General features: G+C 40.5%; 1 protein-coding gene across 13 annotated transcripts in view; it reads right to left on the reverse strand.

The window, feature by feature from the left end:
* MOGAT1 (monoacylglycerol O-acyltransferase 1) overlaps positions 1-12,990 on the reverse strand; it is a 70,992-nt gene that overhangs the window by 55,267 nt on the left and 2,735 nt on the right. For 8 of the 13 annotated variants that reach the window (XR_006962606.1, XR_006962605.1, XR_006962607.1 and 5 more), the window contains exons 2-4: positions 4,582-4,718; positions 2,000-2,173; positions 1,456-1,660 (exon numbers count right to left, since the gene is read on the reverse strand). Coding sequence is in view for 10 of the 13 variants with exons in the window: in XM_047082332.1 (XP_046938288.1) it covers positions 1,456-1,660; positions 2,000-2,173; positions 4,582-4,718 (516 nt within the window). In the remaining 3 variants the exon portion in view is untranslated. Of the gene's footprint in view, positions 1-1,455; positions 1,661-1,999; positions 2,179-4,581; positions 4,719-7,395; positions 7,523-12,990 lie in introns of those variants that run through there. The other 5 variants (XM_047082328.1, XM_047082327.1, XM_047082329.1 and 2 more) reach the window with 3 other exon arrangements.

The following is a 12,990-nucleotide window of genomic DNA, read 5'->3' on the forward strand; positions in this document are numbered from 1 at the left end:
CATTTCTGTGCTTTTTTTTTTTTTTGCAATTCAAAAAATTTCCCTTTAATTTTTTTTTCCTTTTATAAAATGAACCCAATCAGTGTCTCCAAAACAGGGAAGAGATAGGATTTTTTTTTTTTTTTTTTTTGCCTCTATGGTAGTTTGGAGGTTTGGTGCGCCCTCTAGAGGCCAGATACAGTGGCAGCCCAGACTGAACAGAGAGCCCAGGGCTTTGCGGGTGAAGGTCCGTAGACAGAACCCAAAAACCCAGCCAGGGATCCTGTCCTCCGGTGCTTAGTGATTTCCTATCAGGTATATAATGACAACAGAGATTTGAGAAATTAATAGGAAGTAATGAAAACCTGGAAGACCCTGGAAAATTCTGTCTCTGAATATGCCACTTATTGATCCTGAAATTATAAGTGTTCACAAAGAGACTATCCGCTTTTCTTTCTTTTTTTTTTTTTTAATTTTTTTTCAACGTTTTTTATTTATTTTTGGGACAGAGAGAGACAGAGCATGAACGGGGGAGGGGCAGAGAGAGAGGGAGACACAGAATCGGAAACAGGCTCCAGGCTCCGAGCCATCAGTCCAGAGCCTGACGCGGGGCTCGAACTCACGGACCGCGAGATCGTGACCTGGCTGAAGTCGGGCGCTTAACCGACTGCGCCACCCAGGCGCCCCTATCCGCTTTTCTTTATATCTAAGAAATGCAAGACAATAAAGTTAGCCTACACAGCGACCATAAATATAAAGCGCTTTGTGAGTTACTGCAGTTCATGTGGAGTCAATAAGCCGGTCCAGTCAGAAAACCAAACAAACTGAACCCCTCAAATTACAGTGAGAGCTGTAAACACAAGCTTAGCCTCTGTGCACATTAATATAGTGTCTCCAGCATTCCAGTTAAATTTTATTCTTGGAATTGGTAGAATTATGGTTTCATTAATCAAAGAGTTTTCCGCTAGTTCAGAGTAGCAGAGTAGAATGAACTCATTTCTGAGCCAAATTATATTTAATCCGGGAAGAAAAAGGCAGATTAAGTATGCTTAGTTTACATACCGCCATTGTTTCAAGACATATTGGAGCACATTTTCCATCTCTAATGTTTATAAAATCATGCAAAGTGCCTCTCCAAAGGCACCGTCTATCACTTGTTTGACCCGAGATTCTTTCCTCCACATCTCAATACACAAAATGCACTCATCGATTTATTCATTGAATTAACATCTATTGAACTTTCCTATATCCCAGGCATGAGGCTAGACACTAGGTGTGTTAAAAAAGACACAGTCTGTGTCTTCCTGGGACTTTCAGTCCAGTGGCAAGAATCATCCAAGCAGCATGTGAAATGTCAGAAAGGGAAAAAAGCAAAGGGTTTTACCACAAAACTGTAAACCTGTGTTTGGGAGGGAACATTCTGTGTGGTCCTGCCACCCTAGAACATGGTAGAAATAGTGATCTGCCTTCACTTACCACTACTCATCAGATATTCTCGAAAGAGAGGACACCGGAACCAAAATGGGAGCACGTGGAGATATGCAGTGAATCCAGGAAACAGCTGTTCGAAGTCCGAATAATTCGTACAAAAATTTCCAAAGGCTCCAGCAACGAGCACTCCATGGGGATGAAACCCAAATATGTAGTTGTGACTTGGATCCAAATCCCAAGTTTTGATGAGCTACAGTATGTATTGAGGTTAAAAAAAAAAAAAAAAAAAAAGTTCCCTGATCAGTTTCCAATAAGAAACAAAGAAACCCCCTCATGATTAGTTCCTCTGTCAAAAGGAAATAGAGAACATGACTCATGTAGTTCTCTGGGTTAGTGATGTTTCCCAATTTTTAAACTATTTCCTAAGCCCAGGGCCCCTCACACACAGCCTTCTAGATCCCGTTTAGTCTGGGCTGATCTGCTGGCTTTCTCCCTCTGAAAAGGGAAAAGCTTAAACTGTGTGTGATAAAAACAAATTTCCATTCTTCTCCCAACTCAAAATAGTACTACACAAAACAATTCTACTCACATGAATTGGAAAATAGTCCTTAAAATACCTCCACACGGTCCAGCTTCTGACCCAGTTGGATCTCCTGCCCCCCTGCTCTGGGGTACGCCAGTCAAAGTAAAGCCATGTCATATAAGGGACATAGAGGAACCAATAGTTGTGTATGATCAGTATCACAATGATCCCAATGCACACCTGTGCTGTAAGAAAGGGAAAGACCTCAGGAGTCAGGGTCAGTTAGCATCTGCTCACTGTACTATATCACCATCGGCCCATGGCAGGGGGATTAATACACACAAAGTGTGTTAAACTGAGCCTCATTTCGGGGCGCCTACATGGCTCAGTCAGTTGAGCATCCAACCCTTGATTTCGGCTCAGGTCCTGATCCCAGAATCATGGGATCGAGCCCTACATCGGGCTCTGCCCCTTTCCCCTGCTCACACGCACTCTCTCTAAAAAGACAAAAACAAAAAACAAAAAAAACCTGAGCCTCAGTTCAAGTGAGGTAATATAACAAGACAGCAGATGAGGTTAAATGAATTGCCCAAGTCCCACAGAATGGAAGCGGTTGATCTAAATTCATAGCCCACTCTCGGGGCACCTGAGTGGCTCAGTGGATTGAGCACCTGGATTCAGCTCTGGTCATGATCTCATGGTCCGTGAGTTCAAGCCCCACATCAGGCTCTGTGCTGACAGCTCAGAGCCTGGAGCCTGCTTTAGATTCTGTGTCTCCCTCTCTCTCTGCCCCTTCCCCACTCACAGTCTCTCTTGCGCTCAAAAAATACACATTTAATTAATTAATTAATTAATTAATTCACAGTCCACTCTCAAAGTCCATGGTCTACACCACCTCCCTGGCACGATATACGGAGGAATCAGGGCTGAAAGGATGCAGAAGAGTTCCTTACTACAGATGTCTACCTTGCTTAAGCAGCCATTATTTATGTGCCCACAAAGAGAGAACATTCCAGCGACAAACTCTGTTTTCAGGAACTCTGTTGCGAGAGTCAGAGGTAGTATAGGAGGAACTCCTGACATCTTCCTTTACCTATCACTACTTGTGACATTTCACAACGACAAAGCAAAACCCAAATGGTTTACACACCTCATGACACAGCTTCAAAATATGTGAAGCAAGGACAGACAAAACTCGACCTAAGTAGTAGTGACAAGACCGTTTGCCTTCAAGTAATACATTAAGCTAAGACAGACATTTTATGTGCGTGCTATCATACTAAAAAAATATTTATAGAAAGAGAAATACATTAATGAGAAAGGGAGAGAGGAGCACAAAGTCATAAAGCTCGACACAATAAATGCCAGCAACTACCACTACTTTAGGAAGTGTCCTTGCCTCTTTCTTTCTGTTATGTGCTATACTCTCTGTTCTAGAGCTGACTTCAGTCCCCCAAACTCCTGTCTACTCTATCAGCTTTGCTACAGTTTTGTTCCCAAACGATCATGATCGGATTAACAGCACCTTGAACTATGACAGTTTGCTAGATACAATTTGTTTGTTTGTTTGTCTGTTTTGGCTAAAAACAGAACAAGTATTTATATTTCTGGAGATATATAAATCCATACATATCCCAGCATAGATTTACGCTAAATGGACCCCAGTAAGAGAACTGACCTGCTTTCTCCAGGGTAAGGTTTGTTTACGAAAAGGTGCATGAAAAGTTAAGGAAGTATGTGCCCTCTAACCCTCCGTGGGGTGTTTTGTCGCATTTTGGAACAGCCAGTGAAGTTTCCATGACTCCGGGGGCACAGCCAAAAGGGTGTCCTTTGCTCACTCCTACCAGGATCATTTCATCTTGCTTCACCTGCTTGCCTCTACCCAGGTCTGAGTGCTGACAATTTACCACTGTTGGTTAATCTTCTCTTTATTTTACTAAAATGTGTAAAAAAAAAAAGTGTACAAGAAAACTTAGGTAGATCTCATTACTCTGTACTCTATGGTAGATCAGGTGAGCTAAGACAGACAGGGAAGGGACAGAACAGTTCATGAGGGGTGACCATCTCCCACAAGCAGTGTCATTTTCTCCTCCTCACAACCCTCAAGGTACACATTACTGTACCCAGTTTGCAGTTGTGGAAACTGAGGCTCAGGGATTTTGAGGGTCCAAAGAATTTGAACCTGGATCTGCCTAAATTTTTAAACCCACCCACTTTTTTCTCTTTTAACAAAACCAAACTATTCTTAGCTTATGGCAATGGCACCATAAACTTACAAGTACTTATTACAAGCGGATAAGCAGGCTCATAGGCATAAAAAATCAGGTAAATGGGAGGTTCTGTTTTCCTTACTATAATGACGGAGAGACTGAGACCAAAAGCTTACTGACTCAATTTGAACCACAGAGGGAGTCGAGCAGGTCCAGAAATAAAATCCCCCGGCCATGAATTCAGTGTTTCACTAACCCAACCACATACGCACTAATTGAATACATATTGCATATGTCTTTAACAGCCACTAGATGTTCTGCACGTACGATGGTTAAGACACGGATCTGGAATCTGACTGCTTATGTTGGAATCTGCCACCGACTAGCTGCCGAACAGGGGGCAAAGTTCTTTCGCTCCTTGAGCCTCAATTCCTTTACCTGTGAGATGGGCTGATACCAGCACCTGCCTCCACGGACCGTGGGGAAGGAGACGCAGAGAGGCCACCGTGCCTGGCACCGAGCAAGCACTTGACAATGGGAGCCATCGTTATGGTAACTGTGTTCACTATTACACGCTTGGAGAACGTAAAAAATAAAAGCAGATAAAATATTGCTCATGTTCCTGTCACTCCACAACAAGTACTGTTCAAATTTTTCCTTGTGGCCTTTTCTGTTCCTATGAACAGGTTATGTTTCCCAAACATGGTTGATCACATTTTTTTTATTTCTGTATTTTATCGCTTATGATTATCTCACGTTAGCTGTTTTATAACACCGATGTGGCCTTAAAACCTTCATAAATGGTATTTTTGCGAACTGATGAACATTCCATTGAATGTCAATACTACGTCAACCATTCTTCTCTTTTTGAAAATGTGGGCTTCTAACAAATTTTCTCTATACACATAATCCGGCATCACATTTCCCCACATTTTAATTTACTTCCATAGGACAATTAGTAAAACACTACACCACGGAGCAGAAACGCCTTTGTCACTTGATATACTTTGAGAGTTTACGATCCAAAGGAGCTGTCCTAATTTAAACCCCCCACTCCACACATGGCACACATTCTTTAATATTTTGTATCACAAACAGCACCAAAATAGCTTTTTAAATCCCGTGATCCTAAATTAGACTGAAAGAAGAAAACACTAAGAAAACTAGGTGACTGGATCACCTCTATTTTCTATTTTTATCTCATTAAGCGATCCAACGTAACATGACTCTTCCGAATTGGAGGTCAAAGAGAAAAGATACAAAAGTCTACTCCAACCCATGGTGCACTTCTCAAAACTGAGGTTGACATCTCTTAAAACTGCCTTGATCCACATTCCAAGTTGCACGGGAGGCCTGAACTTCAGTTGCTTTGACTGGGGTGCAGGCTGTACAAGCCAGCCTCCGTCGTTCGTACTCTTTTATGATTTCATTCCCATAGATTCTACTTCCTCTACATCATAAAGAAGCTTCCCCCCCTTCACTTTTTTTCCTGAGGTGAAATTCACATTAATATAAATCAACCGCTTTAAGGAAATTAATCCAGGGACACTTAGCACATTCACGATGTTGTGCAACTACCAATTCCACCGAGTTGCAAAATACTTAGATCACCCGAAAATAAAACCCTGAACCCATTAGGCAGTTACTCCCCATTTCCTTCTCCTCTGCCCCTGGCAACCACCAATGTACATTCTATTTCTGTGGATTTACCTACTCAGGATATTTCATAAAAATGGAATGATCCAATATGTAACCTTCTGTAGACTTTCACTTAACATCAAGTTTTTGAGGCTCGTCCATCCTGAAACATGTATCAGGACTTCATTCCTTTTTAGGACTGAATAATATTCCCATATATAGGGATATATCATAATTCGTTTATCCATTCATCTGTTCAACATTCATCATTCAAGGGCTAAAATTAACAACTCAGACAACAGATGTTGGCGAGGATACAGAGAAAGAGGAACCCTTTGGCACTGTTGGTGGGAATGCAAACTGGTGCAGCCACTATGGAAAACAGTATGGAGGTTCCTCAAAAAGTTAAAAATAGAACTACCCTACGACCCAGCAATTGTACTACTAGGCATTTATCCAAGGAATACAGGTGTGCTGTTTCAAAGGAGCACATGCAGTCCAACGTTTATTATAGCAGCACTATCGACAATAACCAAAGTATGGAAAGAGCCCAATGGCCATCAATGGATGAATGGATAAAGAACATGTGGTATATATATATATATATATATATATATATATATATATATATACAATGGAATATTACTCTGCAATCAAAAAGAATGAAATCTTGCCATGTGCAAGTACATGAATGGAACTGGAGGGTATTATGCTAAGCCAAATTAGTCAGAGAAAGACAAATATCATATGGCTTCGCTCATATGAGGACTTTAAGAGACAAAACAGATGAACATAAGGGAAGGAAAGCAAAAATAATATAAAAACAGGGAGGGGGACAAAACATAAGAGACTCTTAGAGAACAAACTAAGGGTTGCTGAAGGGGCTGTGGGTCGGGGGATGGGCTAAATGGGCAAGGGGCATTAAGGAAGACACTTGTTGGGATGAACACTGGGTGTTATATGTAGGGGCTACATCACTGGATTCTACTCCTGAAATCATTACTGCACGGTACACTAACTAACTTGGATGTAAATTTTTAAAAAATAAGTAAATAAATTATTTCACTTCCTAAAAAAAAGGAAAGAAAAGAAACGAAATCAAGATAGGTATACCGGATACAATGGCACATTGCAGTCTAAATGAAAACAAAATCTCATTTGTAGTAGAAGAAAAAAAAAAAGAAAAAGAAAACATTCATCATTCAACATCTGGGTTGTTTCCACCTTTTGGCTCCTGTGAAGAGGGCTGCAATGTCCTACCCGCTTCAAGAGGACTAAACATCAGAAACAAATAAGACTCAGTCAAAATGTGTGGCGTGGTCATTAAATTCAGCATCACCGATAAAGGGACAAAATGACATGATGCCTCTTGATGGGATTTGATGGGAAATACACCCCATCACCTTTGCCGGCTTTTTGCCAAAAATGCTGAACCTGACTCCAATCGTAAGAACATAATTAGGCAATTCCAGACTTTGGGACATTCTAGAAGATAATTACCGGGGGCTGTTTAGAAAATATCAATGTTACAAAAGGCTGCCTTCTCTGCAGCATTTAGCAATGATCTTCCTCTGCTACCCCTGCCCCCCACATTTCTGACTCCAGTGGGCTCACCTGTGCCTCCATCAGTGAAATGGTGCTGAACAAGGGCACTGTACAATGTCTCATCCAGGGCCAATGCTCCAACAGTGGTAGCCGAATTTGATAAATCAGTGAATCCTAAAAACGTGCTTTGTCTATAGGCACTTCTTCAAAGACCTGACGTACATAAATTCCTTTACATTCTAGGTTTAACTTTATCAGTTTTTCAACATTTAAGAAAGTAATATTTGTAACATGGAAAAATAACTGGTTAATGACACATACAGATACCACGAAAAGCGTAAAGAATAGTGATGGTGTATAGGAAACACTCAACAAATGCTATTAGCCACCACTGACCGCTTGGGACCTTCGGAAACACCAATGTCACAGGGCTCAATCCAAAATGCTAGTTGATTTGTTCTCCAGCGCATATATTACTTCAGTAAAAATAAATCTAAAAAAGGTAAACAGCAAGAGAAAATATGCCAAAATATTAACAGAGAATCTCAAACAGGCTCCGTGCTCGGCACGGAACCCGACATGGGACTCGATCCCACAACCCTGGGATTATGACCTGAGCTGAAATCAAGAGTCGGACCCTCAACCAACTGAGCCACCCAGGCGCCCCAAAAGATTATTTTTTTAAAAAAAAAAAGAAATATAGGGGCGCCTGGGTGGCTCAGTCGGTTGAGCATCCCACTTCAGCTCAGGTCATGATCTCGCGGTCCGTGAGTTCGAGCCCTACGTCAGGCTCTGTGCTGACAGCTCAGAGCCTGGGGCCTGCTTCAGATTCTGTGTCCCGCCCTCTCTCTCCCCCCCACCCCTGCTTGTGCTCTGTCTCTTTCAAAAATGAATAAACATTAACAAAAGTTAAAAAAAAAAAAAAGAAATAAAACGGCTCCACTAGAAAGAAAAGAAAAAAAAACTACACAAAACTGAAGAACAAATCTACTTAAGTAACAATAGTCCCATCTTGAACATGATTCTATTAAATTTTCATGAGCAAACAGCATCAGAAAAATATTACAAAAACTATTGAGGTTTGTTTACTTGGATTTTAATAGTGACCAATATTAAGAAATAATTGAAAATATTTAATTTGTATATGTAGCCTTCCTATTTGTATCCAAGAAGTTTTCATTTTTCCCCTATGGAAATTGTTTCTATACTTATTTTAACCATGTAACAGAGGATGGGGAACGAAAATGGAATTCAGAGTCCAGCGGGCACATTCTTTTCTTTTCCTGTTCCCGAGGCATTGTATTTCAAAACACAATCGGAGTCATCTGTTGATTATAAGAATGGAAAAGCACAACATTCTTCTGATTTTTAAAATTCCTATTTTAAGAGCACTTACCCCCCAGAGTTTCTTAGGGTGATACTAAAAGACAAATCTCAGACCCCTCTGCAGAATTTTGCAGCTCAGTATTCCTCGAATGTGGGTCTGCTCCCCAATGCTTTTAAAAAGTTTTATGGAGAGGAAACTGCATTTTTCTTATTTAAAAGCAAATTCAGGGGCGCCTGGGTGGCTCAGTCGGTTAAGCGGCCGACTTTGGCTCAGGTCACGATCTCGCAGTCCGTGAGTTCAAGCCCCGCGTTGGGCCCCGTGCTGACAGCTCGGAGCCTGGAACCTGCTTCGGATTCTGTGTCTCCCTCTCTCTCTGCCCCTCCCCAGCTCACACTCTGTTTCTGCCTCTCAAAACTGAATAAACGTTAAAAAAAAAAAATTTAAGTAAATTCATTATTGGACCTACTTCTTCATTTAATAAAGGCAAATAAATTACAAGGATCCAGGTACAATTAGTCCCATGTTCTTAATATTTCTGAAATGTTTACAAGCTAAAGGACAAAATAAACAGAACTACTTTGTATAGCCACAAACTGAAAACTGTAAGAAAAGAGAGACATAACTAAATACAACATGTGGGTTCCTTTGCTATAAAGGACATTTGTGGGGCAGCTACTGGAATGTGAATAGGGTCTATGTATGGATTAGATCATTGAACTGCATCACTGTTAATTCTTCTCATTTGGATAATTGTACTGCGGTTATGTAAAAGAATGTCTTTGGTTTTAGAAAATGTACACTAAAGGACTCAAGGATAAAGAGAAAGCATATCTGTAGCTTACCCTTAAATAGTTAAAAAAAATAATAACTGTGTCTGTGTGTTTGTGTGTGTGTGTGGAGAAAGAGAGATAGGGACAGAGAAAGAAAAAAAACATGGTAAAATGTTACTTTGGGGAATGGGATAAAGGAATATTGGAATTTTTGTAACTTTCTAGAATTTTTATTTTCTAGAATTATTATTTCTGGAATTACCTCAAAATACAAAGTTTTAAAAAGTTAATGGCCCTTCCTGAGACCTACAGAATCAAAGTCTCTGAGTAATCTGCATTTTAACAAAAATGCCCAAGGGAATCTTAAATATGCTCTAAAGTTTAGGAGCACCTGGGTGGCTCAGTTGGTTGAGTGTCTGACTCTTGATTTCTGCTCAGGTCAGGATCTTTCAGTTTGTGGGATTGAGCCCCACGTCAGGCTTCATGCTGACAGCAAGGAGCCTGCCTGGGATTCCCTCTCTCTCTCTCTCTCTCTCTCTCTGTCCCTCTTCCGCTCATGCTCTCTCACTCTCTCTCTCTCTTCCTCTCAAAATAAATAAATATTCAAAAAATACGCTCTAAAGTTTAAAAACTTCTGATATAAATAAAATCACACAGGGGAGGACTCAATACTTTTGAGATATCAATTCTCTCCAAATTAACCTATAGACTAATCTCAATCAAAAATCAATCCCAATGAAAATCCCAGAAGGTGTGTGTGTGTGTGTGTGTGTGTGTGTGTGTGTGTGTGTGGAAACTGACAAGCTGATTCTCAGGTGCATATGGAAACACAAAGAATCTATGATAATCAAAACAACTCTTTAAAAAAAGGACCAAGGTTTCAGGGCTAACGAGATCAGACTCCACAAAGTATTATAAAGCCACAGTAATCACAACAGCATTGTACTGGCATGAAGATAGACAAATGAGGGGCGCCTAGGTAGCTCAGTCAGTTAAGTGTCCGACTTCGGCTCAGGTCATGATCTCACAGTTCATGAGTTCAAGCCCCACATCAGGTTCTCTCTGCTGTTGTCATGGAGCCCACTTCAGATCCACTGTCCCCCTCGGTCCCTCCTCTGCCCCTCTTCTGCTCACTCTCTCCCTCTGTCTCTCAAAATAAATAAGTAAACTTTAAAAATTAAAAAAAGAAGAAGGAAATACTGCCATTGTGATGGACCTTGAGGGTATTATGCTATGTGGACTAAGTGACAGAAAGATCAATACTATATGATCTCACTTGTGTGTGTATCTTAAAAAGAAAACAAACCAAAAGCACCTAATTCATAGGTACAGAGAACAGATTGGCGGTTGCCAGAGGCAGGAGGGTGGAGGGGTGGGTAAAATGAGCAAAGGGGGTCAAAAGATACAAACTTCCAGTTAGAAGATAAATAAATCCGGGGGATGTAATGCACAGCCTGGTGACTAGAATCAACAATATTGTGTTGTATCTGAAAGTTGCTAAGAGGGTAAGTCTTAAAGGTTCTCATCACAAGGAAAATTATTTGTAACTATGGGTGGTGATAGATGTTAACTAAACTTATTATGGTAATCATTTTGCAATGTATACATGTATCAAATCATTATGTCATACACCAAAACCTAATACAATGTTGTAAGATTGGATGACAGGTGTTTAACATTTATCTCAAGGAAAGATGTTTGATTTCATGATTTCATATTTCAAGGGCTAATAGCTTAAACTCATTTCCTGGAAAGAAAAATGCCTTCCAAGACTTTGATTTAGAGATCTTAAAAGATATACCTAATAAAAACCCTCTTGTTGGGGTGCCTGGGTGATTCAGTCGATTAAGCATCCATCTTCGGCTCAGGTCATGATCTGGTCCATAGGTTCAAGCCCCACGTCGGGCTTTGTGCTAACAGCTCAGAGCCTGGAGTCTGCTTCAGATTCTGTGTCTCCCTCTCTCTCTGTTCCTCCCCCACTCACGCTCTGTCTCTCAAAACTAAATAAAACGTTAAAAAAAAAAAAACGCTTGCCAACACTGAAAGTAGCTACAACATCAACTTCTTACTTCAAAATTGACAATTAAATGGAAGGAAATAAGTAAGCTCTTATCCTACCTTTTCCAGTAAGAATTGAATTGTAGGGTAGTCAAACAGCCCTAGCTGATGGGGGGAAATTATTCGTTGCATGAATTCTAGCTATGATGAATAAATGACAGAATAAAAACACCGCCATTTTGCAGTCCCCCATAGAACAGTTCATTCAAGCGAGCATCATTAATGGAGACTTATGTCACTAGGTGGCAGGGCAATGATCAACAGAGAACTTTCATTTGCACACGTCAATGACCGGCCAGCCCTCAGATGACTTCCTATTTGGACCCACTGACCACTCTTAGACACAACTAATGGGACAACTAGACATTCTGTGCATCCTGACAGAATGTGAAACACAGAGCAGTACCTGGGAAGAGGCCTTGACACAAAGGTTTCATCTACATCTAATCAAGCTTTAGCTCTAACTCTCACTGTCGAAGAAATATAGGAGACTGAGGAACAAGTTACCACCACAAAGAAGCAGTCAGGGCTACATCTTGCAGGACAGATAACCTGGTTTCCTTAGTGCTTCACGACAAGAAAACAAATAGGGAACACTGTTCTAAATTAAAAGACATGTAAAAACCAAATGCAGGAGCATCTGGGTGGCTCAGCCAGTTAAGCATCCAACTTCAGCTCAGGTCACGGTCTTGCAGTTCATGGGTTCAGGCCCTGCATCAGGCTCTGTGCTGATAGATGGGAGCCTGGAGCCCTCTTTGCGGTCTGTGTCTCCCTCTGTCTGACCCTCCCCTACTCACACTCTCTCTCTCTCTCAAAAATAAATAAACATTAAAGAAAAAAAAAATAAACAAAAAAACAAAAAACAAAACCAAATGCAATACAAAGGTCTTGTTGAGATTCTTGTTCAGATATATCACCAAAGTGTATTTTTGACACAGTTCAGAAAATATGAACTTAGTTTAAATGATTTTAAGCAGGATTGCCTGGGTGACTCAGTCGGTTAAGCGTCTGACTCTCAGTTTCGCCTCAGGTCATGATCTCACGGTTCATGAGTTCAAGCCCCTCATCGGGCTCTGCACTGGCAGTGTGGAGTCTGCTCAGGGTTCTCTCTCTCTCCCTCTCTCTCTGCCCCTCCCCTACTCATACTGTTTCTGTCTCTCTCAAAATAAATAAATAAACTGAAAAAATTTTTAAATGATTTTAAACAATTATGCCACATATGTACTCTGATTATGTAAAAAAGATACTTAATTCTATATCTCCGTACTAAAATAATTAGGATTAAAATATAACAACGTGCTCTGTCTTAAAACGTTTTTGCAAAACAATTGACGAAACGAATACAGCAAATTGTCAAAATAATTATAAATCCAGGTAATGGGTAAATGAGAGTTCACACACTTCTATTTTTTGTATGTTTGAAATTTTTCCAAATAAAATTATCAAAATACATAACACAAAGTCATATGCTCCTAGTAACACAAAAGTCAAATGCATGCAATGACTTTT

This window comes from Lynx rufus, unplaced genomic scaffold (genome assembly GCF_022079265.1).
Source record: "Lynx rufus isolate CCGP_SWC_20201006 ecotype Redwood Valley unplaced genomic scaffold, mLynRuf1.p SCAF_2, whole genome shotgun sequence".
NCBI lineage: Eukaryota > Metazoa > Chordata > Mammalia > Carnivora > Felidae > Lynx > Lynx rufus.